At 38.6% G+C, this 26,369-nt stretch overlaps 1 protein-coding gene across 13 annotated transcripts in view; it reads right to left on the bottom strand.

Moving 5' to 3' along the window:
• Nucleotides 1-26,369, bottom strand: part of TRIM2 (tripartite motif containing 2) — a 70,373-nt gene that overhangs the window by 5,337 nt on the left and 38,667 nt on the right. For 12 of the 13 annotated variants that reach the window (XM_058838015.1, XM_058838016.1, XM_058838012.1 and 9 more), the window contains 8 exons: nucleotides 24,070-24,221; nucleotides 23,207-23,387; nucleotides 19,495-20,218; nucleotides 12,735-12,838; nucleotides 11,385-11,552; nucleotides 4,502-4,682; nucleotides 2,783-2,853; nucleotides 69-209 (listed from right to left, as the gene is read on the bottom strand). In XM_058838015.1, coding sequence (XP_058693998.1) covers nucleotides 69-209; nucleotides 2,783-2,853; nucleotides 4,502-4,682; nucleotides 11,385-11,552; nucleotides 12,735-12,838; nucleotides 19,495-20,218; nucleotides 23,207-23,387; nucleotides 24,070-24,221 — 1,722 coding nt within the window. The remainder of the gene's footprint in view (nucleotides 1-68; nucleotides 210-2,782; nucleotides 2,854-4,501; nucleotides 4,683-11,384; nucleotides 11,553-12,734; nucleotides 12,839-19,494; nucleotides 20,219-23,206; nucleotides 23,388-24,069; nucleotides 24,222-26,369) is intronic. The other variant, XM_058838022.1, reaches the window with a different exon arrangement.

Raw genomic sequence — 26,369 nt, 5'->3', positions numbered from 1 at the left:
CTGAAGGCCAGAGTTACCAACCTATTAGTTTTTTTAAGCAAGAACCTTTGAAATACAGAAATTTCTACCTGTATTCGGCTGTTTCCCCAATCTGCTACGATAATATTTCCATTAGAATCTACTGCTACTCCGGTTGGTGCATTAAATTGCCCATTTCCTTCTCCATTTGATCCAAACTTCAGCATGAATTCTCCCTCCTGGTTAAATACCTGTATGGGTTAAAACAGCAACCTAAATATGGCATGGTATCAAATATTAGTAATCTAGTACTACCAGTTCACCTGCTAATTAAAAGGGGAATTGAAGAGTTCCCAGGAACACACAGCCCCAAGACACACACACCCACACCCCTACACCATGGGAGAAAAGGTCCCCATCTTTCCCTTCACTCCATTACACCATACAGTGTTTCCCTTCTCACTCGAGATCTGATTCATCTCAGACATGGAGGCAAAGGGCCCCAGAGCCCTTCTGCAGCTTGTGCATCTTGAACTGAAAAGAGCTGAATGCAGATACAGCACTGGGTTCTTTGTTTCTGTGGAACTAAAACACAATGGAGCAGATGCTCTCTTCTCTGCTTCCATAATCTAACACACATAGCAAATCATGGCATGCTGCTCTCTGTAGACAGTTCAGCAACTGAATTCTCTGTGATGATAACAGGTTTAGACAGCAGAAAGATGGAGCTGATCAATGACTATTCTGTCAGTGACCTGGATGCACCAATGGGACCAAACTAGATACAAAATGTGTCATTTTTTACCACAGCCACATCTAAAATATTTTGGTCCATCTTGCACCCAGGCCCAGCTACAGCACAAGGTCCAACAGTGTTCTTAGAGACTGACTGTGGCTTGCACAAGAATATGCAAAGACCTGACAAGTGCCAAGTGCACACAGAAGTGCTGATAAGGTGGAGGATGTCAGGAAATTATTGTGTTCTCAAACACCCACAGTGAACAGAGGAAAAACATTTGAGCGAGGAAATTAATGAAGTACCAAGTTAATGCCTCAGATGATTAAAGAAAATAATTTTTAAAAAAAGCCAACTAATAAAAAAACAGACAAAGATATATTGTTCTCTCCCTGTGCTGAAGTAACCAAATGAGAGAGAAGCATACGTTGTGCAGGATTTTCCATAAAAGATGCCTGAGGGAAGGAACATCCTTGAAGGTTAGTGCCAGTGGGAGAAAAATGTTGCTGAGCAAGCTTGTTTAATTCAAGACACTGGGGGCAGGAAGTGGCTTTGGGACTCATAAGAGTGAAATTAATTTATTTAGTTATTTATAAACTAATTTATTATTTAAAAGAAGATGTACTCTCTGCTTGCTCTCAGATTATAAACTCTCCAGAGTGTCAACAGTTAGATGTACCAATTTAGAGAACACTACAGAAATGAGAATCTTTTCCGGTTAGTACTAAATTGTAACAAGTAACATTTGTATCCCATTGAGTCACACCAGAGACAGATGGGACACTCTGTTCTCATTAGAAATGTAGTAATTATAAATCCTCCAGGATGCCGCACTTCTTACATTTTCTTCACTTGCTTTTTTTTTCATTTCAGTTTTCCCCTTGCTGTTAAGCTGCTCCAGGCATTCCTGTTACCAGGCAAACCTTGCTTGTAGAGAGGTACTTTATGGAGTCATAGGCCTCCTGCTGCTTTAGGGCTCCTGCAGCAGCCTTGGTTTCTGTGCTGTAATCCAAGCCACCAGCTGCTACTTCCTCACAAATTCCAAAAGGATAGGCAAGCAAGGTTGCTATTCCAAACCTAGGTGATTCAGCACTGCTTAGGACACAAAGGTGTCTATGCTCAGGCAGCAACTTCCTATTTCAAGCGAATATATAAAACTTAATTTTTTAGTCAAAAACAGTGAAGAACTAGACTGAAGGTTCATCTTTGTGTTCAATCAAAATAGGCATTAGATGAAAAGCCAGGGTTTTTATTTTGTTGGGGTGTGGGACTGACACATATGTCCTGAGAATCCAGGTAGAACAGCATCCTGCCTCTGTCCTCCTGCTGCTGCCTCCTGCAGAGGGAGGGCACAAGAGCACGTGGCTCAGCAAGTGTACGAAAGGGAATGCCTGAGAACAAACACACACAGGTGAGGCATTTCTGAAGTGGCCTGTATTGCCTTCATAGACACTTGCCAACACATCTCAGCATTTCCCCTTGGTTTGTATTGGGACAAACAAATAAACTTCCTATCATGCCATGACTTTAACGGGCTGTGAGTCAGGACTTCCCATGGGTGTAAGGACTAGTGGCCAGTTCTGCCCAGTGCAGGAAGCACTGAATGAAAACCAATAGTTACATGGGTTTTAAGAGAATCAAGTTGTAAAATGGATCCAGTAATCTTAAAGCTTATAGGTATGGAATGTAAATGTATCTTTACTTTGTTGTAATTGTACAACTAGGAATGTGGAAAGCTTTTACTGGGAAATTCAAGAGCCAGACTTGTTTTAAAAGAAGACAGAACACAGGGTCAATAACAGATTTGGCAGATGGCTACTAAAAATACGTAAAGTTGAAATTATTTATTTCAGGTACAACTTATGTTTAAGCAATTGAGTTAGAGAACATTATAGTGACACCAAAGGCAATAGACCATATCTTCACTAAGCAATGCACTGCATGCAAAGTTCTCTGAAAATCCTTATAGCAGAACTCATACATATGGAGTGTTATCTCTTTGGTTTTAACAACATGCTATTTTCCCCAAGAAAGTATCATAATAAAATTTAAATGGCAACTTTCCAAGTTGCCATTAATTGACAGTACCTTGACAGAATGGTTATGAAAATCTGTAATGATAATTTCATTGTTGCTGTTTACAGCTGCAAAATGAGGACCTGCAATTAAGAAAAAAGAAGAAGAAAAAAAATAGCAATACCATTAAAATAAAAAGTATGTTTAAATTAAAAAAAAAAAAAAATTAGCCTGCCAGCATATTATGTTTGGCTTCTGAGCAATAGTAGTTCAAGTGGGAATACCAATTCAAGTTAAGAGTAATTTTACTTCATGGGGTTTTTTAAAAAAGCTCAGCATGCTTTTTGTAAACAAAAATAATTTCTTTTTCAACCAGTTGTCAGCTATTGTTACCAATAAGCATTGTTGATTTCTCCTTCTCTTGTATACATACGACTATGCAGAGATTTATGGGCTTATTAACAAGATGAAACATGTAGTGCTTAAGCATAAAGTTGTGTATACACTGAAAATTGTTATAAAAAATGTCCCTGTAAATTCTTAATTGAAATATTTTATGCTCTGTGTGCTCACATCTTACAAGTATTTGAGCTAACAAGTTTTCAGATAAATACAAAAGTTACTTAGAAGACCACTGTTAGGGAAGAAAGGGCATTTTTTGCTTTACATTGTGTATTGAAATATGTGTGCAAATTTGAGTAAAAAACAAATGTTAGCTTGAAAACATGCAAGTACCCAAATTAAAACACTTGGTGATATTTTGAGTTATTAAACAGAACAGAACTCAGTTTCAGTTTTCATAGTATATCAGGGTAAACTATAAAAAAGTGGAAAATTTTACAATTAAAACATTCAAGTATTGACAATTTACCTGTTTTCTGTAGCCTATCAGCAAGAGAGGTTATATATTTCTCAAATGCTGTTAGGAAGTATTTGCCTAACTATTTTCAGGAGGCGTTTTTGCAAATTTTCAAATTAAAAGAAATTGAGATGCCCAGAAAATTTAGCTGTGTTAGAGCCCAAGCTCTCATAAATTATATATATTATGCCATAAGACATTGCAAGAGATCTCAGGATAGAAACACATTGATGCTGTTCCTCTCTTTCACTGTGAACCAGTCAAAGCATCACACCATTGAAACTACATACTGAAAATGGACGAACACCTGCAAAATGACCTGCATACCTAATTTGGCATCTTAGTTTCAAATTCTGAAAGAACAGCTATTCATTTAAAATATATTAGAGCAGTTGTTCTGTTTTTTACACTTAACTGCACACTCTACTTGGAAGACGGCATGTGCAAGCAGTCAGTTGAGTATAAATGGCAATTTCCCCAAACTTACACTGGCTGTTCCATAACCCTGCCTTCCTGATCTCAATCTTAACGCTACCCCATTACACTCATTTTCTAAGAGATACCACTCAGGGCATTGGGTTTTGTGTATCTGATGAGTGGAAACACAAAGCACAGCAGCAGGGTTGATTGTGGGGAGCAGCTTAGTGTGGCAATTACAAAGCACTTACAAAACGCCTGTTAAGATCATTCTTTCTTGGGTCACTGATCTGAAATGCTTCCAGGCATGGGGAGGTGGATGAAACAATCTGGTTACAGTTACATTTGCAGAACAGATGTTGCAGTCTGCCTGACCAATCAAGCAAATAGGAGCTGTATGTCTAGCAGAACCTCTCCCCCGGAAGGATAAAGGAGTAGGATACAGCATCTGCAACATGCTCAAATATCATGCAAATGTGAGCAGAAGAGGCAAGAAGAGGGGATTTACATATTACCATCAAGTGTACCTGCAAACTGCTTGTCACCATTTCCTCGGCTCCCAAACCTGGTAACTATTTTCCCATTTGGCTGGAAGATGAAGACACAGCATGCTTTATTGTCCACTACAATGATGTGTCCATTACGATCCACCGAAACACCTTTAGGGCCCATGAGCTTTCCAGACCCAATTTTGGCCTAAAAGGGAAAACACAAAACAGGAAAATACATTGGCATGATAGAAGTTAGTTAGTACAGTTTAAAGATGGTATTATGGGCACAAAGTAGAACGGAGAGGCATTTTTTTCATCACAAGTTGGAAGTGATAGTTTTCAATCAACTCTTACCATGTACTTCATAATTTTTTCTTCAGCTGAAAATAAAGTCTGCTTTCTGTATGTCTTTTCAAGACTGAAAAACTGCCACCTCAGCAACTGAGTCCAAATACACAGCTCAGAAGAAATACAGTCATCAGATTTGTATGACTTGATAAACCTGTCAGAAATGTCTGTGTATCCAGAAATAGGGTACCAGCAGCACAGGGAGACAAGCAGAAAGGATTTTTGTCTCCTATTGCATGCTGTTCCTGAGTTCAACAACCACCTTGATGGATAGGAGACATCTTTATCACCACCTGTATCAAAGAAGGCAGAATTCTTGGAGCGTCAGGACTGGGTGGGATGTAGACTATGATGTCTTTTGTTGCCTTTCTTGGGTTAGTAAGACACTAGCTCCTTCTGAGTGCTCTTAGAATGAATTTGAGCAGAGCTGGAACTCAGACTAACAGATTCCACACGAGACTGCTTCACTTGCTGCTTAGACACATGAAGTGTCAACTGAAAACTGCAAAGGGGAGAGGATCATGTTGCCAAACAGCAAATGAAGCAATCTTTGAAACACTAAACAAATCAAAGCTTGTTCCTGTCTTAGGTAAATAAAATTATTTCCATCATTTTAAATAGGCCTTGTGACTACCAAAACCATCTGCCGGCATAATCAGCAACAGGAGGGGAATTGTATACAGTATTTCACTGAAAAAATGTTCCATGGAGAGAAGATGGATCTCACAGCAGTAAATTATTTGGAAAGGCTAGATAGTTGTCAAATCAAAAAGTGTCAGAAGCATGCTTTAGAAGGTTTAAAAAGAAGGGGTTCTAAAAAGAGGATCTAAGCAACAGAGCAAGCAGAAATTGAAACCAAGCCTTCAAAGAATCCATGAGTTACCTGGGCATATACCCAGGAAGACTCTAGGATCACCTCACAATCCATTGCACATTTTCCACCATTCAGCTCTTTTTTAGACCGAGATTCTAGAAACTGTTTTAATCTACATAAAATCAGTTGAGTTTTGACCTTTCAGTTAAAAAAGGTTGTAAATACCCAATTGTTTACAGTGGAATGGAGCAACTTGCATCCTGCTTTTAGCCATTTTTTAAAAATTGATGGACAGATTTGAAAACACTTATTCAGGCTGGTTTCAAAAGTCTGTGCTGGACAGATAATCCACCAAAGAGGCTGTGTTGAAATTATGGATTGCAGAATTTCAGATCCTGTAGTAATTTGTGAGACACATCCTACAAACTGCGGTTCATATCTTGGTGAAGAACACACTTTTCTGTTTGCATTGGAGTTCAAATGAATATATATATAATATATATGAATAATATATATATGAATATATATACAATATGTATACTAAGATATTAATCTTATTTATGAAACAAGGCTATCTTTCACCTCACTGCCTTTGTAGAGTGAGACAGATCACCCCCTAGAGCAAGCAACACTGAGAATCATAGAATCCTTTTGGTTGGAAAAGACCTCTAGGATTGAGTCCAAGCATTAGCCTAACACTGTTGTGTTTACCATTAAACCATGTTCCCAACTACCACATCTACTTCTGACTTCTCTGCCCCTCTCCCCTCCCTCCTGCAACTGGTGAGTAGTAGTGAGACAGATTACAAGGCATTAAGAAAACTGATCGCCCAACTCATTTTTCTCATGTCCTTGATGTTTTCAAAGCAAAGAGAAGTAGCTCTCCTACCCTTAGTAAGTCCCATGATCCGATTTCATAGTAAATTCTCTTAGGCAGGTAAAAAATAGGAATGATCCTAAAATAAAGCCACCTGGGTTCACTGAGGATGGCTGCTACTAAGCCACTACACAACTTTTTTCAGTCTCCAGTAAAGAAAATTCCAAAGAGTAAATCTTGCGGCTTCAAGACTATGCTTAGCCAACATGCAATGATCTTGTGTCACTTTTATGTACATGTACTGTTATAAATTGCAAAATATTTAGGCAAAATCTACCTAATTGAATCATACTAGAATATCCCCAGGAAAAAACTATTAAAAATTATTTTATGTTCACCAGGGGAAAGATATCAGCAGACCTACGAAATGTATTCAGTTTGCATAACAACAAAGCAGCAAAACCATAAATCAAATGCAAATCTGTAGATGTATTTCCTTTGGGGTGACTAAATCATATTCCCCTCTCCTTTGGGATGCCCACGTGGTTGTCTGCCTGAGCATTGCACCACCTCTTTACCATCTTTCCAGGATTCCTATGGAAAATGACTCAGACTCACGAGTACAGTGTCTTCCTGCCCATATAAACACATATGGAAAAATATAACGAATAAATCACATACTACATTAATGGGCACTCAGTGCTGAGAAGAGTAATAAAAATAACTATTCTTGGACCAGGTTTAAAATATAATTTGCAAGCAGCAATAAAGTATGCCCAGCTAGAGTCTTTGCAATGCTTTTTACAAAATCTGTTCCCAGTTAAGATCAAAATATGCTGATGACACATTACTGGATCTGGCCGAACATATTCTTTGTATATTTTTATTTCAGAAAGTTTCTTAGAATTATAGGTTTGATTATTTAGAACAGAACATTATGAAACCCAGTCACTCCTATTAAGTGTATGAATGGAAGTATTTTCAGGCTTTTTTTTCTATTAGAAATGAATACAGTATAATGAATCATGTGAACCCTTAATACAAATAATGTGTTTAATTGAATTCAGTCAGGGACATAATGTCTCTTATTTTATAGACTCTTAGGAATTCAGACTGGTTTTCAAACGTGTTTATAAAGTCACCCTACCAGGTTGGAAAATATTCTACTGTGGGATATTCCTAAAGGTTAAAAAAAAAAAAAAAAAGCTAGCCTACATAAAAATTTATGAAGACTTTTCCACTGTAGAAGTGTTAGGGCTAAGTTAAACTTTACCAATCTTGTTGCTGTCTGAAAGGCTCAAGATTGTCAGGGATTAGTTACAAACTTTCAACAAGCCATTTTTTCCTGTTTGAGAACTTCTCTAATAAGGAGATAGAGCTTTGTCACAGATTGCAATATCACTCAATAAGTGGATTTATCATTCATGTAACTGTTAAAATTCAACTGTGACCATTTAACCACACCACCTATTCTCGTCAGAACATACAACCAGCTTCAGACAGCTCTTTCCTTAACTCTACTAGTGAGACAAGGAAGAAGTCTGACATATAAAATGTTTCCTTCAATCTTTTCCCATTTATCTAAATTTGATCTTGGCTTGCAAAGCCCTGTTTGGTTGATAACAAGCTTGTCATCTTATATACAGCTCTTCAAGACTAGAAAGAAAGCAATTCTCTTCTTGGAGGAACAGGAATAATTTTCTTGGCTCTGTTGTCCAGTTCTTTCACTAGGTTTGAACACCACAGTGGTGAGGAGCTGGTACAGCTGCTTCACCCTGCCCTCTTTCCTAAGCCTAATGTTGTATCTGCTGCAACTCTTTTCTTAGCAATTTCAGATTTCAGAGCACTTGACAGAGGAAGTCAGCACTGTTATCTGCCTTTTACAGATGAAGAAAATAAAGCACTTAGAAGTGAAATGGAAGATCACAAGTCACACATGAGATCTGTGGCATAGACAGGAACAGAAGCCCCAGATCCTAAGACCCAATCTGAGTCTTTACCATTTCCAGGATAATACAGCTTTTCATGTGAAGAAGCTCGTGTTTTGGTGCAACCTTAGATTACAGTTTGTCCGCCTACGCATTTATGTAAAGTTCTACAGCCTTGAGAAAACAGAGCTCTTTCTTTGTTGTTGCCAGAACTGAGGAAGGTGACACTTTTCTGCCTGGCAGTGGAGGTTGCCAAGGGGAGTCAGTCCAGTGATGTAATCAGGGAGATGCCTGGGCCTCGCTCCAGGGAAATTTGCCTTATGGCTCACATGACTATTAAAATTCCACTAAGCGAGAGTGAGTGTAAGTAAATACAGAAGGAGGGGGACAACATCAAAAATAGTTAGATTAACCTCAAAACAGCCCCCTGATATTGCTGAGTTAACAGCTAGCAGGCCACCTGCATCAGCGGTCTTACACAATGACTTGCAGGCACAGTCCTTTGAAGGCAAATGACATTATCCCTTTCTCTCTCTGTTATTTTAGGAAATGCTGCCCAATTTAATCTGACAAGGCCCCTGTAAGAATCACCACTGCCAACACACAAGAAATTACAAGGCTTTGCCCAGATTCCCATAGGCTAGATCTGTTATATCTATGTTCTGTGCTTCCAATATATTTTATTTAACCCCATCATAGAATAACATCCTGAGCTGGAAGGGACCCACAAGGATTATCAAGTCCAACTCCTGGTCCCACATCATCATGCCCAATACAAGCCCCATCCCTTCATGGCATTGGCTGTCCCCCATATCACAGCCTCACCCTTGGTGGACATGACCTCCCAACACTGTGTGTGTCCCCTCCCCAGTTCCCCCAGGCCCTGTGCTGATCCCACCTGCATCCTTCCTCTCCAGCACAGCTCTCCAGCTACCCTGTGCAGCACAGGATCCCCTGAACCAGTGCTGTGCCAGTACAGGACCCCCTACTCCCATGACAGCTCCTCAGTGTGTCCCAGTGCCCATCCATGTCTCCATCCCAGTGCTCCCCACTGCCTCACTCCTGCTCTCCCTATGCACATGCTCTGCTACCTGCCCTCCACCCTGCACTTACATGCTTATGCCTACCCTCTGGATAAAAAAATACTTCTACAAACATTTATTTTTCCTCTCATAAATATGGCTTATTGCATTCAATCTAAAAATAGTATCTTATACCATTGATGTTTCATCTCTCATTTCATCAGTATAGTCACAAGAACTATGAAGTCTAATGCATTAAAATTTGTAATAACCACACAAACACTGCCAACATCCCTCAGCTTTTGCATTTTTTTGCAATCCAATAAAAACATTGACTGAAAACAAATCTAGGCTTCACATCAGAGGAACTACATTAATAATTAATTATTTCCAATATCTGTCTCCCTGCTGGTAGCACATAAGGTCCTGGCTTCTCCAGAGCTTTTTCCTCCAGAGCTCACACCATCCAAAATGCTGGATTTACAGCATATCTTAAGAAGGCAGGAAAACAAGCCCTCCATGCTCTGTGTCCAGATCAAGCCAGTTCACATTAAAGGTGTTAATAATTATTTAAAATACACTTAGGATACTCAGAATATTTGGATTCTTAACAAAACTACATATTTCTTTGGGTTTGTTTTGGTGTTTTCATTTCATTTAAGGACTTCAGCCAAAACTAAGGTTTTCCTGTGTAGCTGTATGCTTTCAAAATGACTTGACAAATAAAATCATATTCTCTCTGCAAATGCAAATAATTTGTATTTTTTTAACACTTGCATTACATTTTAGTATTGTTTTATTTTAGCTTGAAGTCTATACATGATCTGGATACTTTTAAAAGCATACACACCTGTTTCTCAGATGGAGGTCACCGAGGACTACGCAAGCACAACTGCCTATTTGCATCTGTCACTTTGCAAAGACTATTCAGAGAAAGACCATTTCTTGCTGCACATACAAGCAGCTCAGAACCTGAGCTTTTTGTTAATTAGGCTGCCAGAAAATTAGTCAAACAGGCCATATCTGTGCAATGCAGCACTCCATAATAAAGTAACTATGGTAGAAATTTCCCTGCATGTCCATTGTCCCAGTGACCAGTGAGTACTGCTAATCTCTGCCAGAGGTGGCTCTCTCTAGCGTGCATCACCAGACTTGGCATCATGCATTCAGAGAACAGCACCGAATGGAGGAAGCCTTCAACTCTCTCTGGAACTTCACCTGAACCCAAGCAAAATAAATACCACAGGTTGGAAATCATCAATGTAGTGTAGTAGCTGCTGTCTTATTTTACTCCCATTAAAGGCATCAGAGTTGTTATGAAAATATGAGGCATGCTTTCCTTAGAATTTCTGATTTCTGAAACCTACGATATCATTACTGTCTTTCATGTTTTTCAGTGCACAACACACCACCTACAACACTCCTGTCTATGCTGTAGCACTGAAACAACACCCTGGTTTACCTTTCCTTGCTTTATTACCAACAGGATCATATATAAATTATACAATTTATTTGCTGAGAAGTGTGAAGTAAAAGGGGAAGTCAGCATCATCATTCTTTTTCTCCTCCATATGTCACTGAAGAGTTTCATGTACTCCTTGTAAGATTTTGTGTTTTTCTGTGTGCATACATATATCTGCACACACCCTTCTGTACAATCAGAGTAATAATGATGTGAAGGTTGTTGAGCTAGTCCAGCTAGCCTTGCTGGCACTTGCTATCCTCACCATAAGTTACAGAAAGGCATCTAAGCACCCAGTATGGAACATGTTGTCTCTGCTTGGTGTAACATTAGCATTACTGCTGTGATCTCCTCCTATTAATTATACCATGTGGCTGGGTCAGGGGTTTCCACGTCACAGCAATGGAATTTAGACTAAGCTACAGCCAAACTATGTAGTTTCTTGAAAAACAATGTCACTTTGCATTCCTCTGTAAGACAGAGAAAGCTCAGGAGAGTTCATGTGCTAAGTCGTACCTTAAATTTTCCATCTGATGAGAATATGCTAACCCATTTGTTATCATAGTCTGCAATAATGATGTCACCACTGGGATGCACAGCCACTCCTGTTGGCCGCTGCAGCTGGCCAGGAGACCTTCCTCGTATGCCAAAACGGCTTTTGAACTGACCATCATTGGAAAATATCTGTAATAGAAAACAGGAATTTTAAAATTATGTCCACATATGACCATCACCTATTTCTTGGAGCATAGATTTTAGCAAGACACTAATGAACTAATGAGCACTATAGTCAGGAAGAGAGCTGGGAATGTGAACCACTTTTACACAGTCCGTATTTGAAAGTGATATATCTAATTTAAGAAGACCCCAATTAAAAAAAAACATTAAATTCTTATTGTGTTGTTTCTTAAGTGATCTTAAAGTACTTCACAAACATTAATGAATTAGCTCCACTAAACCTCTCTCAGTGGGGAGGGAATGGTATTGTTCCCTTACTAGAAATGAGGAAACTGAGGCACTGACTGAGCCACAGTCAAACACTAAGTCTGTAGAAAACATAGGAATATGTCCACTGATTGTGTTCTCAAGCCAGGTAACTAGACACTGAAGCTCCTCTGAAGAGGCTGCAAATTATGAAGCATTAGGGTGCTGATGAATATTTGACTCTTTCTTTTTTGAAAAGGCCTGGAAACAAGTTCTCATGGCATGTGGCTTGCTGTTTCTCAAGAAAAAAATACAAAAACAAGCCACACGCTGCTGCCGTGTTCATTGCTACCACATGGGCAGCCTGGAGAGTGATGAAAAATTGTTAATGGTAAAAAGGATACATGGAAAGCAAAAGAAAAAATGCAGCTTGATTTTCACACAGGTTACAGAAGCCAAGAAATTATGGGTGTCAGGATGCTACCACAGAAAAGATTTGATTATGATATCAGAAAGAGGAGCCAGTTAAATAGAGTAAAAGCCACTTGAAAATGACATCCTAATGCTTATTTTTCTATTTGTACTTCCTGAAAAATTATATTTGTGGCACCTTGCTCTACATTTACATTAAACATGAGAGTGATAAAATATACAATTTAAAATTATATTTACAAGAAGACATTTTTCCAGATTATTGAGCAACTTATTTTTTCATCCATTGCCAAACATCAGAAAGAATGGAAGTAAACTCTGATTATATACTAGATATAGTATAGATCTGAAAAAAACATAGCTACAGGAAAGAAGATGGAAAGTTAATGGATCATAACTTGAGCTTCCCTTGTATATTCTATATCTGCCTGAATTGTACAAATGTGTCTTTCTGAGACGACAAAAAACACAGAGGTGTGGGCAAGGAGAAAAACACTGAAAGTGACATACCTGCACACACTGGTTGTTACTGTCTGCTATTAATATTTTTCCATTTGTAGATGCAGCTACACCTTGAAGATTTGTAAATTCCCCTTTGTTTCTTCCTTTGGTGCCTAAAATTGAACACAAAGCACATAAGAAATCAGGTTAGACAAGATTAATCAGTTAGGACCCAAATGCCAACACATGCAATTATTACATTTCTGATCAAAGGATTTCTATTTTGAAGAGTTCTTCTAACTGCTACAACTTCAAAGAACCCTCTCAGTAACAGATACACAATTCTACTGACAAGAAGGAATTGTTTAGGGGACTGTTCTCACTCTTCAGCATGTGTGTCACCCAAGCCCCCATCAATGTTAATTGCCTCTTTGGCCTTCCTAAGTCAGTGTTCACAAACTGCCTCTTGCATGAAGGAAGTAGTAAAAGCTTTTTACATAAGCAATGGACTTTTTTAAACTGCAGATTTTTATTCTACTGAAAGGGCAATTAACGGGACAGTACATGGGAACATACAGAGAGAGGCTAAGATAACAACTTGGACAGATGACGTGGTTTTAGCTAAGTCTCCTCAGTGAAATCAAAAAGCTGGGATAAAACATATCACTTTGGATGGGGCCATTTCAAGACAGGGGAAGTTTCCTTTTCCTTCATATATAGTTTGCAGTCACAGGCTTCAAAAACTCCCTTAGGAGGGAAGTTCAGATGAAGAACTAGCTTTAAACAAATGGGACTTGTGGGCCAATGAAGACCAACAGCTGAATGCTTCTGGAGAGACCTTGGACTGTTCTAATAAAGCAGTGTCCACACACACACAAGTCTCATTTTAATCCAGGATAAAGGTACTTGTGAGTTACACAGAACTGTAACTCTTTTTTTACTCAGTGGCTTAAGGTGATAAGGAGTTGTAAAGTGTCAATTTTTCATGGAAGTTCATTAAGTTTAGGTTGTTTATTACTTAGATGTTTGTTCTGAAACATTCCATTCTGTGTCACAGAACAAACTGTCTTTCAAAATCCACCCCAAAGTGGCTGGTCCAAATTACACCTGGTACACAGAAACAGGATCCAAATTCTTGATTTGTTTGTAAAGGAGGCCCAGGGGTCTTCAGAAATTACTCCAGTTATGATCTTGGACTCCAAGGTTATTCATAATAAAGGAAGGAATTCTGAAATAAAACAAAAAAAGCCCACCAAACAACCAGCAACTCTATAAGCTGCTCTTTCCAAGACATGGATGCAGCACTGTTTTTCCTGGTGAAATATTTTTACAAGCATTCACTGGCCGTGTATCTGGCATTAATTGGTTCCAATTTATGGTTTTAACTGAAAAACTTGTATATCATTTTAGTCAGTCCAAAATATCCTGGAGCTCAGTGATTAAAACTATTCTGACTGTGATGCCTAACATAAGACATATATATCAGCTCTAATTTGTGTGTGAAAGCTCTAGCTTTCATCAGGGATGTGCATGCTCGTAATAAACCTTCTTTCTTCTGTGGTGATGGCTGTGGGATGCATATTTCCTGTCACTGGCTAACAAGTAACATTTCATTTCTCTGCAGGCAGTGCTGCAAGAATGTCCCTTTGTTTCAAGACTTATTTTCTTCAACTCCATCTGCTTCATCCTCTAAACAAGGCAAATGCTTCTCAGTTTTTGTACTGCAAGGGAAAAGTACATATTCAGGGAATAGTGAGTTACATACCAATTACATTACCCATACTTGAGCCATTTCTGTTTATTCTTTTAATAAGCAGTGCCTGAGGGATGCATGCAGCAATTTTTTTCCACCATATGCTAATGATAAGTTTCCTTTTTGCTTCTTAGCCAAAGAGAATGGATGAAAAGAGAGAAACATTCTTTTTAATACTGAGAGTAAAGGGAAAACATTTGTTAGAAAAGAGGAGGCATAAGCTAGAGCATCTGGAACTAACTAGCACAAACTTTATGGAATGTATGCTCTTTAGCTTTAGAAAAATGTTCTTGAAAGTCAAGGAATTTTGTTTCTAAAGATAAGAGAGACCTATATAAAAAGTTACTCAGAGTGTTCATCAGTGGAACCTTGTAAATATACATCAAAGAAAAACTGAAGAGATTACCCAGGAATGTCACAGTCATGTTTCACAGTAAGTTTAAGAAATAGCAATTTATTAGCACAGTGTGTAGATGAAATTCAGCTCCATGCAATGTCCTTGTATCTAGCACTTTGCAGCTATTAAACCTATCACCTAGCTCCTAATTTGCATACAGGCCCTTATACAGCCCCCTCTGCAGTGGCAGAAATTCCTCTGCAGAAGATAGCTTACTTCCTAACGTACATTCAAGAGGAAATCTGATAACTTTGAACTTTCCATTTTGAATAATTCACTACACCAGTGAAGATCTGAAGCCAAGCGCAGGCACTTCAGATGATGACAGGAAAGCCTGTAGGAAAGCATGTCAGCCTCTGGAAAAGCAGGCTTTTGCTACTGACTCTGCAATACCAAAGGATGATAGCTCCCCTCTGTAAGTAGAAATTTCTTCCTCATGAACATACCTGCCTAAGAGAGAGTCTTCAGCAAAATTTTACTGCAAGATACTACCCCTCTGAATCAAGGCATTTCATCTTTTGTCTTCTCTCCATCACGGGCAGTCACCCATCTCTCCTTAGCCTAGGGAGGGACCAACATTTCAATTGCACAAGGCTGGAACCAGTAGGAGCCTCATTCCACTGTCTCCCAAGCAGCCTGGTTAACAGATGAAAGCCTGCATCTTTTGTGCCCATCATTGCCCTGCTTTATCTCCCTGCTGTTCTGAGCTACTGCAGGGCACAAAGGAGGAAAAGAGAGATATTTTACTGTAAGCTTCTGGGGATGGGGAGAAAACAGGAGAGATTTCAGAAGAAGACTGAACAGAGTTATTGAAAAGCAGATCTATGGCCCGTGGAATATATCTTTTTATACAATTTTTGTATGCAGATAATGATCAGATTTGTTTTAGCCCTATCTAATCCCTTCTGGTATTACTGAGCATAGCCTGCACAAACCAATTCAGCTTTCAACAAAGTGCGTGTTTTCTGCTCAAGATGATTCTAGCACACATAAAACGATTCATAATTTCAATCTTTTACTCTTGAGCAATAGATGTAATACTGAGTCTCAGCAAAAGAAGAAAAAAATAATCTAAAAGCCCATTAACAATGACAAGAGATGTTAAAAATAACATCATGTAACTGAAATAAGAATATGTTCTTTAAGTCCTGGGAATCTGAACAAATTTGTATAATGTATATTTTTGATGCTTATAGTAAGAGAAGGAGTGTTTTTTGCTTTCCAAGTTTTACTAATATGACTAATAACCCCCCTGCTTGCTAACCTAGATTCCCTAGTTCCCTAAAACACAAAATAAAAACATGTCAGTGCCTCCAGCAGGAAGGGAATAGATTCAGAGAGACAAAATCAAACTGCAGAAATATTACAGATTATTGGGAAGACTTAAGAGGTTTTGAGTGGCCATAACCTGTTGCGTAGGTACCATTTCTTTATTGCCTACAGCACTTCAAATAATTCTTCTTGGACTCTTTCCCTTGTGGTACAAAAAAAAAAAAAGGTAAAACTAAACAGCATGGAAAGGTCTACATACATATTGCATAGACAGGCACCGAGGAGTTTTCTTGTTTCCCATTGTCCTTTTTTTTTTCCCTCAGAGTGCCAAAGGATATTTAGTCAAATCTTGCACATTACGAGGCTGTGATGCCCCCTCTTATAATAGATGCAGCTGAAACACAAAAGTCTCTGTAGTAAAACCGCACTGAATTGTTAACCCTATGTGCTTACAGTCTTTCTAATCCACATTCCCACATAACCTCAAGTTTTAAAATCAGTCAGACTGTTGGTTGAAGGCACACTGTAACCTTTAAAGAGGAATGAATAATTCAGTAGGAACTGTGGCAGATATGCCCACATGCTGTTGGTAGTGAAAATGGACCGATTCGTGTTAATTTGCTTTACACAGTATCTGCCCCTAAAAGCCTGGCCAAGACAACCTCCAAGCCCTGCTCGTGCAGCAGAGCCCCTGTCACCACAGACAGGTATGCACACACCTAGGGGTAAGTGTAAATCAGAAGTTCTTTACTGCCATAGCAGCCAAACTTCAAATAACAAGAGTCAAATCCAGGTCAGGTCTCAGTTGTCAGCACATCAGAACTACGCTGGGGACTCTGCCAGCAACGTGATATCAAGAGTTCTTCCCTCCCTGTCCAATACAGGTATGACTGCAATGCAACGTAGGCCTGGCAAAATGTCACACTGACCATCACAACCCCATAGAGTTCACAGTAAGCATCAGAGGGATTTGAGCTAATAAACTGGAAAAGGAAATTCTGTTTTCCCATTGCTAGGCATTCCTATTTCTACAGTAGGGAGGCTGGACCGGATGACCCAGTGTGGTCCCTTCCAACCTTATTTCTTTTGTGATTCTGTGAAACACTCAATCAAGAATCCCTTTGCTCCCCCTAAGCCTGCTTTTTAAGCTGCACTAAAGCTATCATTACACAGTCCTTGTTTGTGAGCTTTTATGCAGAGTAAATTCACAGTAAGGCTCCTATTTGCTTTCAGCATTGATAGCAGAGCAGAAGATGACATTCACACTTAGTAAGAAGGCTGACAGAAGTTTTGTTAAAGGCAATTTTTTTTTACACATTAATGTACCGGCTAAACTTAGATGCTCAGTTCCATGACTGAACAGACAACTAAACAGTCTGAGGAAAAGGAAAATTGAACTTTCTAGCAGAGGGCAAACTCTCCATCTGGCTGTATCTGATGCCAATTCCAAATATAAATAAATGAAGAGAAAAAACACAGTTAACGTGGGAAATAGCACCACTACTGCTAAGTGGTGTCAAAGAACCCAGTTGCGAAAAGTGCCAGAAGGGAAAAAATACCAATGCACACACACAGCATGCCAGAGCTGGATCACAAGATGGGGTCCTGGACAGAGCAGCTGATGACAGCCACATCTCTTAACCCTTCTTTGAAGGGCATGGAAGAGATTTACCCAGGGAAGGTGGAAGTGGCTGACACTGTGAACCCTCACCTCTGCTCAGCATGGATGTAAGGCACAAAAGCAGGGTATTGAAAGAAAGACTTTCCTCTCACTTTAGTGTTTCCTACCAGTTGTAGAGGTAGCAAAACCTTTGGACAACAATTATCTTCTAGAAATCATAAGAACATTCTTGTTGGCATTTATGTAGACTAAGGACATGCTACACAGATCTGCATGGACACACATGTAGAGATTACACCTGTATGAAAAAAATAAAAATTAACTGAGGATATAAATTATTGAGAGAGAAAAAGAGGGTGCTGAAAACACTCTGCTCTAAAAATGAATTACATGAATGTATGAAAGTGTAGTCAATAATTTGACCTTGCAATGTCTGAAGAGAACCACATGCCATTTTAAAAGCCACAAATGACACAGAATTGGCAGAAGACACAATGCACACATCCCCATGAACAAAACACACTAATGTTGTATTAATGCTATCTCTTGTTAATACTAGCAGGAAAACAATCCCCTGCTAGCAGCTGATCAATTTACTTGTGCATAAAAGCCCATACATCAGCATATATACAATAGCACACTCCATAGAGGAGTATTACAGTGTGATTCTCCAGCACAGCTGGACAAGCTTCTGGCAGGCCAAATAGAAGATTTATCTTGCTCAGTTTAAAATACAGATCCAGATTTGGCCAGGGCCATTGGAGGAATTCAACAATGGGTTCAAAACAGAGATACACAGTTGTGTTGGAAAACAGTGATAAGCTTTGCATTACCTCATCAACAAATGAACCAAACCTTAACTTTTTAAAGTGAGCTGAAACTGGAAGCAAATTAACTCCATGAAGGCAATCCTTGTGAAAATGTCAGAAGTTTTACCTGTCTCAATAATTTTGCATATTTTGGAAAAGTGTAAAATCCTAGAGCATTACAGCTGTGACCTTTCAGAAAATGCATACATAAGCCCACAGGAACATCTCTACCATACAGCGTCATTCTGTGAAATGAGTGGCTAAAAACTGAACACAGAATATGACTCTCAGCTCTATAAAATAGTGATCCATCTATCCCAAATGTGGACATCCCAAGAGATTTCATGGAGCAAAAGCTCTGAGACATGAATACCTCCTGTTCTAATGAAATACATCTTCCTGTTTTGAGTGGTGAAGAAGGGGAAAAGATAGAACTCAAAAATAAAGCATAGTCGCATCACAACAGAGTAAAGATGGTTGCATTACAACAGAACTAAAAGGCTCTGCACTTCTGGGAAAACATTTAAGACTTCTAAAGTTTATTGTGTGTTGTAGAGAGTAGTTTAAAAAAAAAAAAAATCTAAAAAACAACACCACTACAAACAAAAGCCAAACCATACCAGTGTTTGGTAGTCAAGCCAGAAACTATTCACTAGATGTAAGGGATACAGAAGCAGAAATTTCAAGCTGAAATTACTTTAAGTCATACCAAAATCTTTGTAACATGAATATTAACAATTTTTTAAAAATCCCAGATCAAATGTATCCATTTCTCAACTGAAGTCCCAATTAAATATTTACTGTAAACTGTTTTTAAAGTGTGTACTTCCAAAATGTACACATAAACAGAAGTCAAGAGGCCTAATGGTATTATCAGGTTGTTTGATTTACAGCTTTAGCTTTACAATAACTGAACTTTTTCATTCAGTTTCCCTGAATTATTTTTAATTATGTCAACAGGCAGCCAGGTCACCTACCTATTCTGAAGATCAAATCATCTTCAATGGGATTCTCTTTTCTTTTGCCAGTGCTGTACATGCTCGCAGGTCTTTTTACAGCTTTCTGCTTCACATGACCACTGCCTGGAGATTTAACACGTCTCTTAACCCCTTCAGTGGTAGGAGACACATCTGCTGACCTGACCACTTTAAGTTTGAACGGGCTGCCCTTGATATGCTGATCGTAAAGTCTCAGTGACAAAGTGAAGTCCCCTTCTTTCTGAACAGTATACAAAAATTCGTAAGTGCCGTTTTTGTTGTCAAGTATTTCTCCATCCGCTACACTCCCATCAGGCGTGCTCAGTTCAGCAGTGAGGTAAGCATTCCCAGATTTACAGAGCTCCCCATCTTTGTCCTTGGTCGTGATGGTAACGGACATGGGCTGTCCAATCACCGTCTGCCTCAGTCCCTCACCGGTGGCAACTGTTTCAGACGCAACAGCGTTGGTGGTTAAAATAGTCCCCAGGTTATGAATGGACTTCTTCAGGCCTTCTGTCTCCACTATAAAGTCCAACTGATCGTTTTCACGGGGCTGCAGCGGGAAGTCCCGCTCGGCCAGTTCGTTCAGCTTGTCACTCATCTGCTTCTTCACCAGCAGCACTTCAGTTTCAGTGCCATGGTTGAGGGCTTGGGCTGTAAAGTTACTGCAGCTTTTAATGCTTTCCTGTCCTTCTAATAAGGTATCCAGCTGTGCCTGGAGGACCTGTGTGCATTACCGAACACCAGATTAGCATCATGTTACAAGACCTATCCCAGGAAAACATAGCATCTAAAGGTTCTTCTAGGAAACACATTTATAATGTCTTATCTTAGAGTTTAATTTAAACCTTCATTTTAGAAGGAGCACACTGCCAACCTGTATTTGGAGTACAATGCTGCAACACAAAAAGTTACGCTGGTTTGGGGATTCAAGACTTTACAGACCACTGTCACACTAGATTGAACTATTGCCACACCTATTGTGTCTTGTTTTGGGTTTTTGTTGTTGTTGTTTGGTTTTGGGGTTTTTTTTAGAGCAAAAACTCAGCAACAAAAGTAAAAGTTTGAACCCCGTCCCATCTAACTCTCAGCAGTCACAGTTAATGAGACAGTTCCTGGAACTGAGTTGTGTTCACAGATACAGAGATATTTTGGGGTCATGAGATCCATTAATAAGAGAAGCTATAATAAACTTCTTGCTACTGTTTCTTCAGAGCCAAGAGAATCTGTGGGTTACTCCTCTATGGAGATGGACAAGAGGACTCAAGACCTGAATGCACATGCATCCTGAGGAAAAGTGAGATTCTTGAATGAAGTAAATGAAGAAAGGAAAAATCTCCCTAGCAGAAGGTAAATTGATTCCCCACTTTAAGCAGATAGGAAAGCAAAATATACAGAATGGATTGTGGATAGTGGAAAGGGTTGGATTGAGTAGCCAGAAATTTTGGTGAGCAGAAAGTAGCCACTCCATATTTAAGACTATGAAAGAGCTTCTATTATAGGGTCAGTTCTGACCCTCAGTCTAAAATTCTTAAAACAGTATTGATCTCAAAATTGCTAGGTGTAGGCTGGGAACAGGGCTAAGTTTGTGGGTTTTTTTAAAACCAATTTTGCAATGAATTGGAAAAAGGCTTCCTGAATTATAACAACCTAGCAGAGACATTTATGATAGTCATAAAAACATTGCAGCTTCCCCCCACAATCTCCACCGATAAAATCCCCAAACAAAGGTACCAGTCACACACCTGGTATGTTTTTCCTATATAGAAGAGCTAGGGCACAGACATGACTGTGGATAAGAGAAATTATTTTGTTGACCATCACTGTAAAGTAAGTATTTTTGAAACATTTCAATTGATGTAAAGTAAACTTAGAGCCTGGATGTATTTGTTGCTATGAAATACTCTTCCCTTGCTATGTAATGTAAAGGCATTTTTTTCTGAATTTTCCAAAGCTTTAAGCTTTTCATCCACTGAAGAAAATCCAAGCTCATGCATTACTGATATAGGAAAGTGATAACAACACAAAATTTTCTGCAACTAAACCAGAATGAACAAATCTCAAAACTAAACAGAAATTTCAAGTCATCTACTTTTCTAGGGACACAGAAACTTCTCAACATGCAATACAAGGCATTTCTAATCTGTCTGGTCTTTATTCAAAGACATAAGTAGTTAAAGAGAGCATAGCCAATAAGGTCCCAGGATGACAAAACTCCATATGCTTCAGATAACAGGCCACTAACTAAAAGAAAGGCAATTTGCAGCTCTGTTTTAAAATCAATACTTTTTTAAGACAGTTTTCTTTCATTACAAAAATAGAAAATATTAAATCCTAACATAAATAATATTTAAAATGCATGTAGAGTATTTTACATCTTACACTCTTTCAGTCCAGACAACAAACTGAACTGCCAACTTTTTCTTAATAAAGTGAAGCCCTTTAATTTTTTCATTTTTTAAAAGCATATGATCAGAATGATTGTATTTTGCAGGACTACCAGGCATTCAAAAGTAAAATCTGATTTCAGTTGGGGTTTTTTTATACAAACAGCGTAGATGCCTCTTTTACTGCTTACGTATAACTTCATAAAAATTTGATTCTCTAATGCTCACAATTATTAAATTATTTTAAATCTCTTTAAACAACAATAAGATAATTTAAAATCATATTCTATTTTGTACACTTTGTAGACTTTAGTATTTGTGGACTTTGTACACATACAGAATATATTTGTTCAATATGGAAGTAAGTGTGACATCTTGAATACATTGTGACATCATGAATACATTTAGATGAACCTGGGATCTAAGCCCATATTATTGAAGCTCAAACTTCTGTAAGCTGCTGCTTAGCTCTAGAGATGACTAAATTCTGTGCCCCCATGGTTTTGGGCTCCCTGTGTTCCTGAAAGCATGTATCTTGTGCATATGTTAGAATTCCTCCATTTCCACAGGCTCAGCAGTTCAGCACCTTTCTAATGATGTTTTCAAGACTATTCTACATCCAAGAATGCAGCATTTCTCCACTTCAGACATCTGGAGATGCTCAAGCTGCTCAGTAATGGCACTCTTGAAACTCCAGTTATTGATGGTATGTTCTTTTAAAGGCAACTTTCAGGGAGAAATCTTTCTTTATAAAGCAGAGAACTGATGCCCAGAAAAATAAAGACTAAATTCTTTCATTTTCCTGATTCAGACCTAATAATCCTCAGCAAAATCTCTACCCACCAGGCTACAGGATTTTCTTTGTAAATGCACAGGTTTCTGTTTTCTTCCTCTGAAGCTTGGTCTACAATACAGGGGGAAAACCTGCAGAATCAATCATCCAGATAGGAAGTAAAAGAGTGAATACAGCTCTGCAGTCTGTTACTCTCCTCATTCCCCTAAGAAAGCAAGATGTCCCTCTAATCTTTTTGCATTCCAACAGGTGACATCTAACATGAAATATGTCACCAAGCACTGGAAAGCAAAAGAGTGCTTTGAAGCAAAACAGACAGCCTTAGTTCTTCAGGATAAATTGTTTGGCCGGTATCTTCATGCTCATCTTATAAGTCTGGGCATCCACAAGCAAGGCTATGCAGCAAATTATTTCAGGAAAACAAAGTTCTCTGGATCTCAGACACAACTTGTCAAACTGGCGTCCTGCATTGTTTGTAAAAACTGGCTGATTAAATTAACAGCTTTTCATTGAAACAAAACATGCATCTTACTTTGTGTTTAAGGCCATAATTCACTTCCAGTTCCATGAGCAGCACGCTTTTTCGCACATTTAAAGTCTTCTGGAGTTCATCAAAAGTGGAATGAATGTCATCTACGATGCTAGCCTTTTGGTTGGTTAACTGGTGTATGATTTCAGATATAAAATGAAGTGCTGAGTCAATCTCTGGAAGCCTGAGGGAGGAAATAAATTACAAAGATTGCTGTTTCAAAAGTCATTAAACATTGGCCCTTGCCCTGGTATCTTTTGATTAAACCCTCTCATCAGCAGGCTGTCTTTAAATTTGATCATTTCCCAGAAGTAAGTTCATTCTTTTTATAACCACCCCATGGGTCTGGTCTGATAAAATAAGGCTAAGCCACAGCCCTCCCCTGTGCAAATCCATTAGACTTTAGGCATTACCAACAATGAGGCCTTGGATCCTCTGTCCTTTATGCTGTATATCTACTCAAGAAGATATACCTAGATTTATCCCACTTTTTCTCTTTTTTTAAGCCATTTTGCCACTGTAGTGTTTGTACCAGTCTTTTTACCACCCAGCATTATTTATTTAGCTATCATTAAATTCATGATTGAACAGTAGTTTCCTCCTTAGCATTTTATACCCCTTCTTTGGACGACACTCTCACTTCTAAAGGCCTCTGTTTTGTCAAAGGCACATAGGAATCTTTTGCTCTTTTTGCTAACCCCTCAGTACATCCCACTCATTGGATTTTTTGTTCTTATGCTAGCCTCACTATCCCCATTTCCTAGGAAAATACCCATGGCACCAGCACATTAAAACATCTACCCCAGTCAGCACAGGAAGCCAGTGATAAAACTGAAAATGGAAAATAGTCAGTGGAGTCTCCATACCTTTTGTTGACAGCATCCAATTGGACTTGGAGGGAAGCCTTGTGTTGCTCCACCACATCCTTGAGTGGTACCGTGGGATGCTCTGCGTGTTCTCCCTCTGTGCACTCCCGGCACATGGCTGTCTCACAGGACTGGCAGTAAAACTCCATCACCTGGAAAAGTGCACAACTCTACACTCAAACATGGCAGCAGTAACGTAACTTAAAGCACATCTTACTGAGTCTTTAACTCGTTTATTAGCCAAGCTCTGAGACAAAGCTTCTGTTTTCTTATGCACCAATAATTTACTGCCTAAAAGATGGTTGTTATTCTTACATATATTTTTCTATCATAAAGTGTCAGAATAGCAGCCTGTGTACAATGCTGGACTTCACTGCTGGTCCTAACATCATCTTCATAATGTGTAATAGTAAGTTTTGGTGTCTATCTTATGTACTCTGTGAAACAACTCAAAAAACCAGGCATTCAACTAACTTGATCCTAAGCCTTCCCATAGGGTCTGCTAAAGAAAGTGTAAACTTAGGCTGTTTTTCATAACAGGACCACTCTTGAAACACAAACTCAATGGAAATCATCAAACAGCAAGCTTATTTCCTAGAAAAAATGAACTAAATGAACCAACATGCTGCAGGGGTAAATCTCCATATCCCATTACTAATCCCTTAAAACCATTAAAACCTCATATCTAAGACTGTAATAGGAGTGCTGATCTACACTTGAAAGAGGAGATCGTTTCAACCTGTTAAGTACCCAACAAGATGCTCTTTAGAGATAAAAATAGATCTTTACATGTAATAGATACCTCAAATTCTGAATATATTCTTGAAGAGAAAGAAACAGAGAAGTGCTGTGCCCAAAATCATATGTTAGTCAAAACAATGCACATATATGTAAATTTGGCATGAGACTTTCTTTTACAGCTAGGAAGTCCTTGGGCACAAACATTTTAGGCTTATTAAAAAGGATATAAGGAAGTTCGTAGTAAATGCTTCAAAGCAAGACACTGGCAGCTCTTTTGCATTCAGAGCATAGCATCAGAATCTTGAATAATTCAGCTGATGCTTCTGGCACTCAGACATCTTGCATCAACAAAGATGGTTGTGCTGGAGTTGCTGGTTGATGAGGTGGTTGTGTAGAACCAGTTTGTTTTTAGGTGAGCAGAGGGATTTGGAACAGCACCATGCAAAATAGCTGTCTGCTCCAAGGCATCTTGAGAATTAAGGAGGGGGAAAGCAAGAACCATGATTTGCACGTGGCTGTTAGCATTAATAGGATTTTTCTCTGATAAGCTCCTTTCCATCTTATTCCCATTCTTCCCTCTTATCTCAATTCACAAGATAGAGGAGTCACATGCAACGAGGGTTTAGTAATTTGTCAGCCACTCGTGTAAGCTGAGAAAATTTAAAAGTTGATCCAAATAACCTGTGTAACATCAAATAGATCAGCAGCAGGGGGAAAAAAATGTAGACCTTCTAAACAAGTCAACCTTCATGAGCACTACAGTCACTGTGAATTCAGCAGTCTCACTGTAGTAGATCCTCCAAGGCCTGATAGTTACTTTGGTAGGCGCTGTGATGTGATGCATTCTTGCAGTGCATAGAGGAAATCAGTTAAACAGAGTTTAGGATTTGAGTTCTTTTCAAAGCTTCAAAAGTTTGCAATCAGAAGCAGCCAAAAGAAAGAATATTTTATTAGGAAACTCTGAAATCTTCTTATATGGCCAAAAAAAAAAAAAAAGTTTCTTTTGCATGAATGTCCAAAATTCATCTTTCTGCCTCTTAATAATTTAATGCTTAGGTTCAAGATATTTCAACAAGCTCTTTATTTATTCAGTATTTTCATCTTTAAATACAGGGATTAGAATAATTTAGTATTTATGTTTTCTACTGACCATCCCGTAACAAACATCATTATATTTGCAGCCACATATATAAGAAAAGAAGCATCTGATTGGCATAAAGGTTGTTCAGCCTAAACAACTTTCTTCTTGTTTATTCAAGCATCAGGGAAACACAGAAGCTCAAATGATAATAGCAAACAGATCACAAAGATCTAATGTGTATGTTTATATAGAAATAGCTGTCTTTGCCTGAAATTCAAAATGTTTTGAGAGAAGCAGCTTTCATTTCCCACTATAATTTTTGTATTGTGCATAGAAGAAGGAGAAGGAAAACCTAATAATACAATTCAGACTGCCACTGTCTATATAGGCTGATTTCCTAAGATTTATTTTTTTTAGCATCTCTTAATCAGGCAAGACTAATTTCTAACTATAGACAGACAAGTATCACTGGCTTTTT

The sequence above is a fragment of the Poecile atricapillus genome, chromosome 4 (assembly GCF_030490865.1).
Source record: "Poecile atricapillus isolate bPoeAtr1 chromosome 4, bPoeAtr1.hap1, whole genome shotgun sequence".
NCBI lineage: Eukaryota > Metazoa > Chordata > Aves > Passeriformes > Paridae > Poecile > Poecile atricapillus.
The sequence above is the reverse complement of the archived record's forward strand: the minus strand, read 5'-3'. Positions and strand labels throughout refer to the sequence as shown.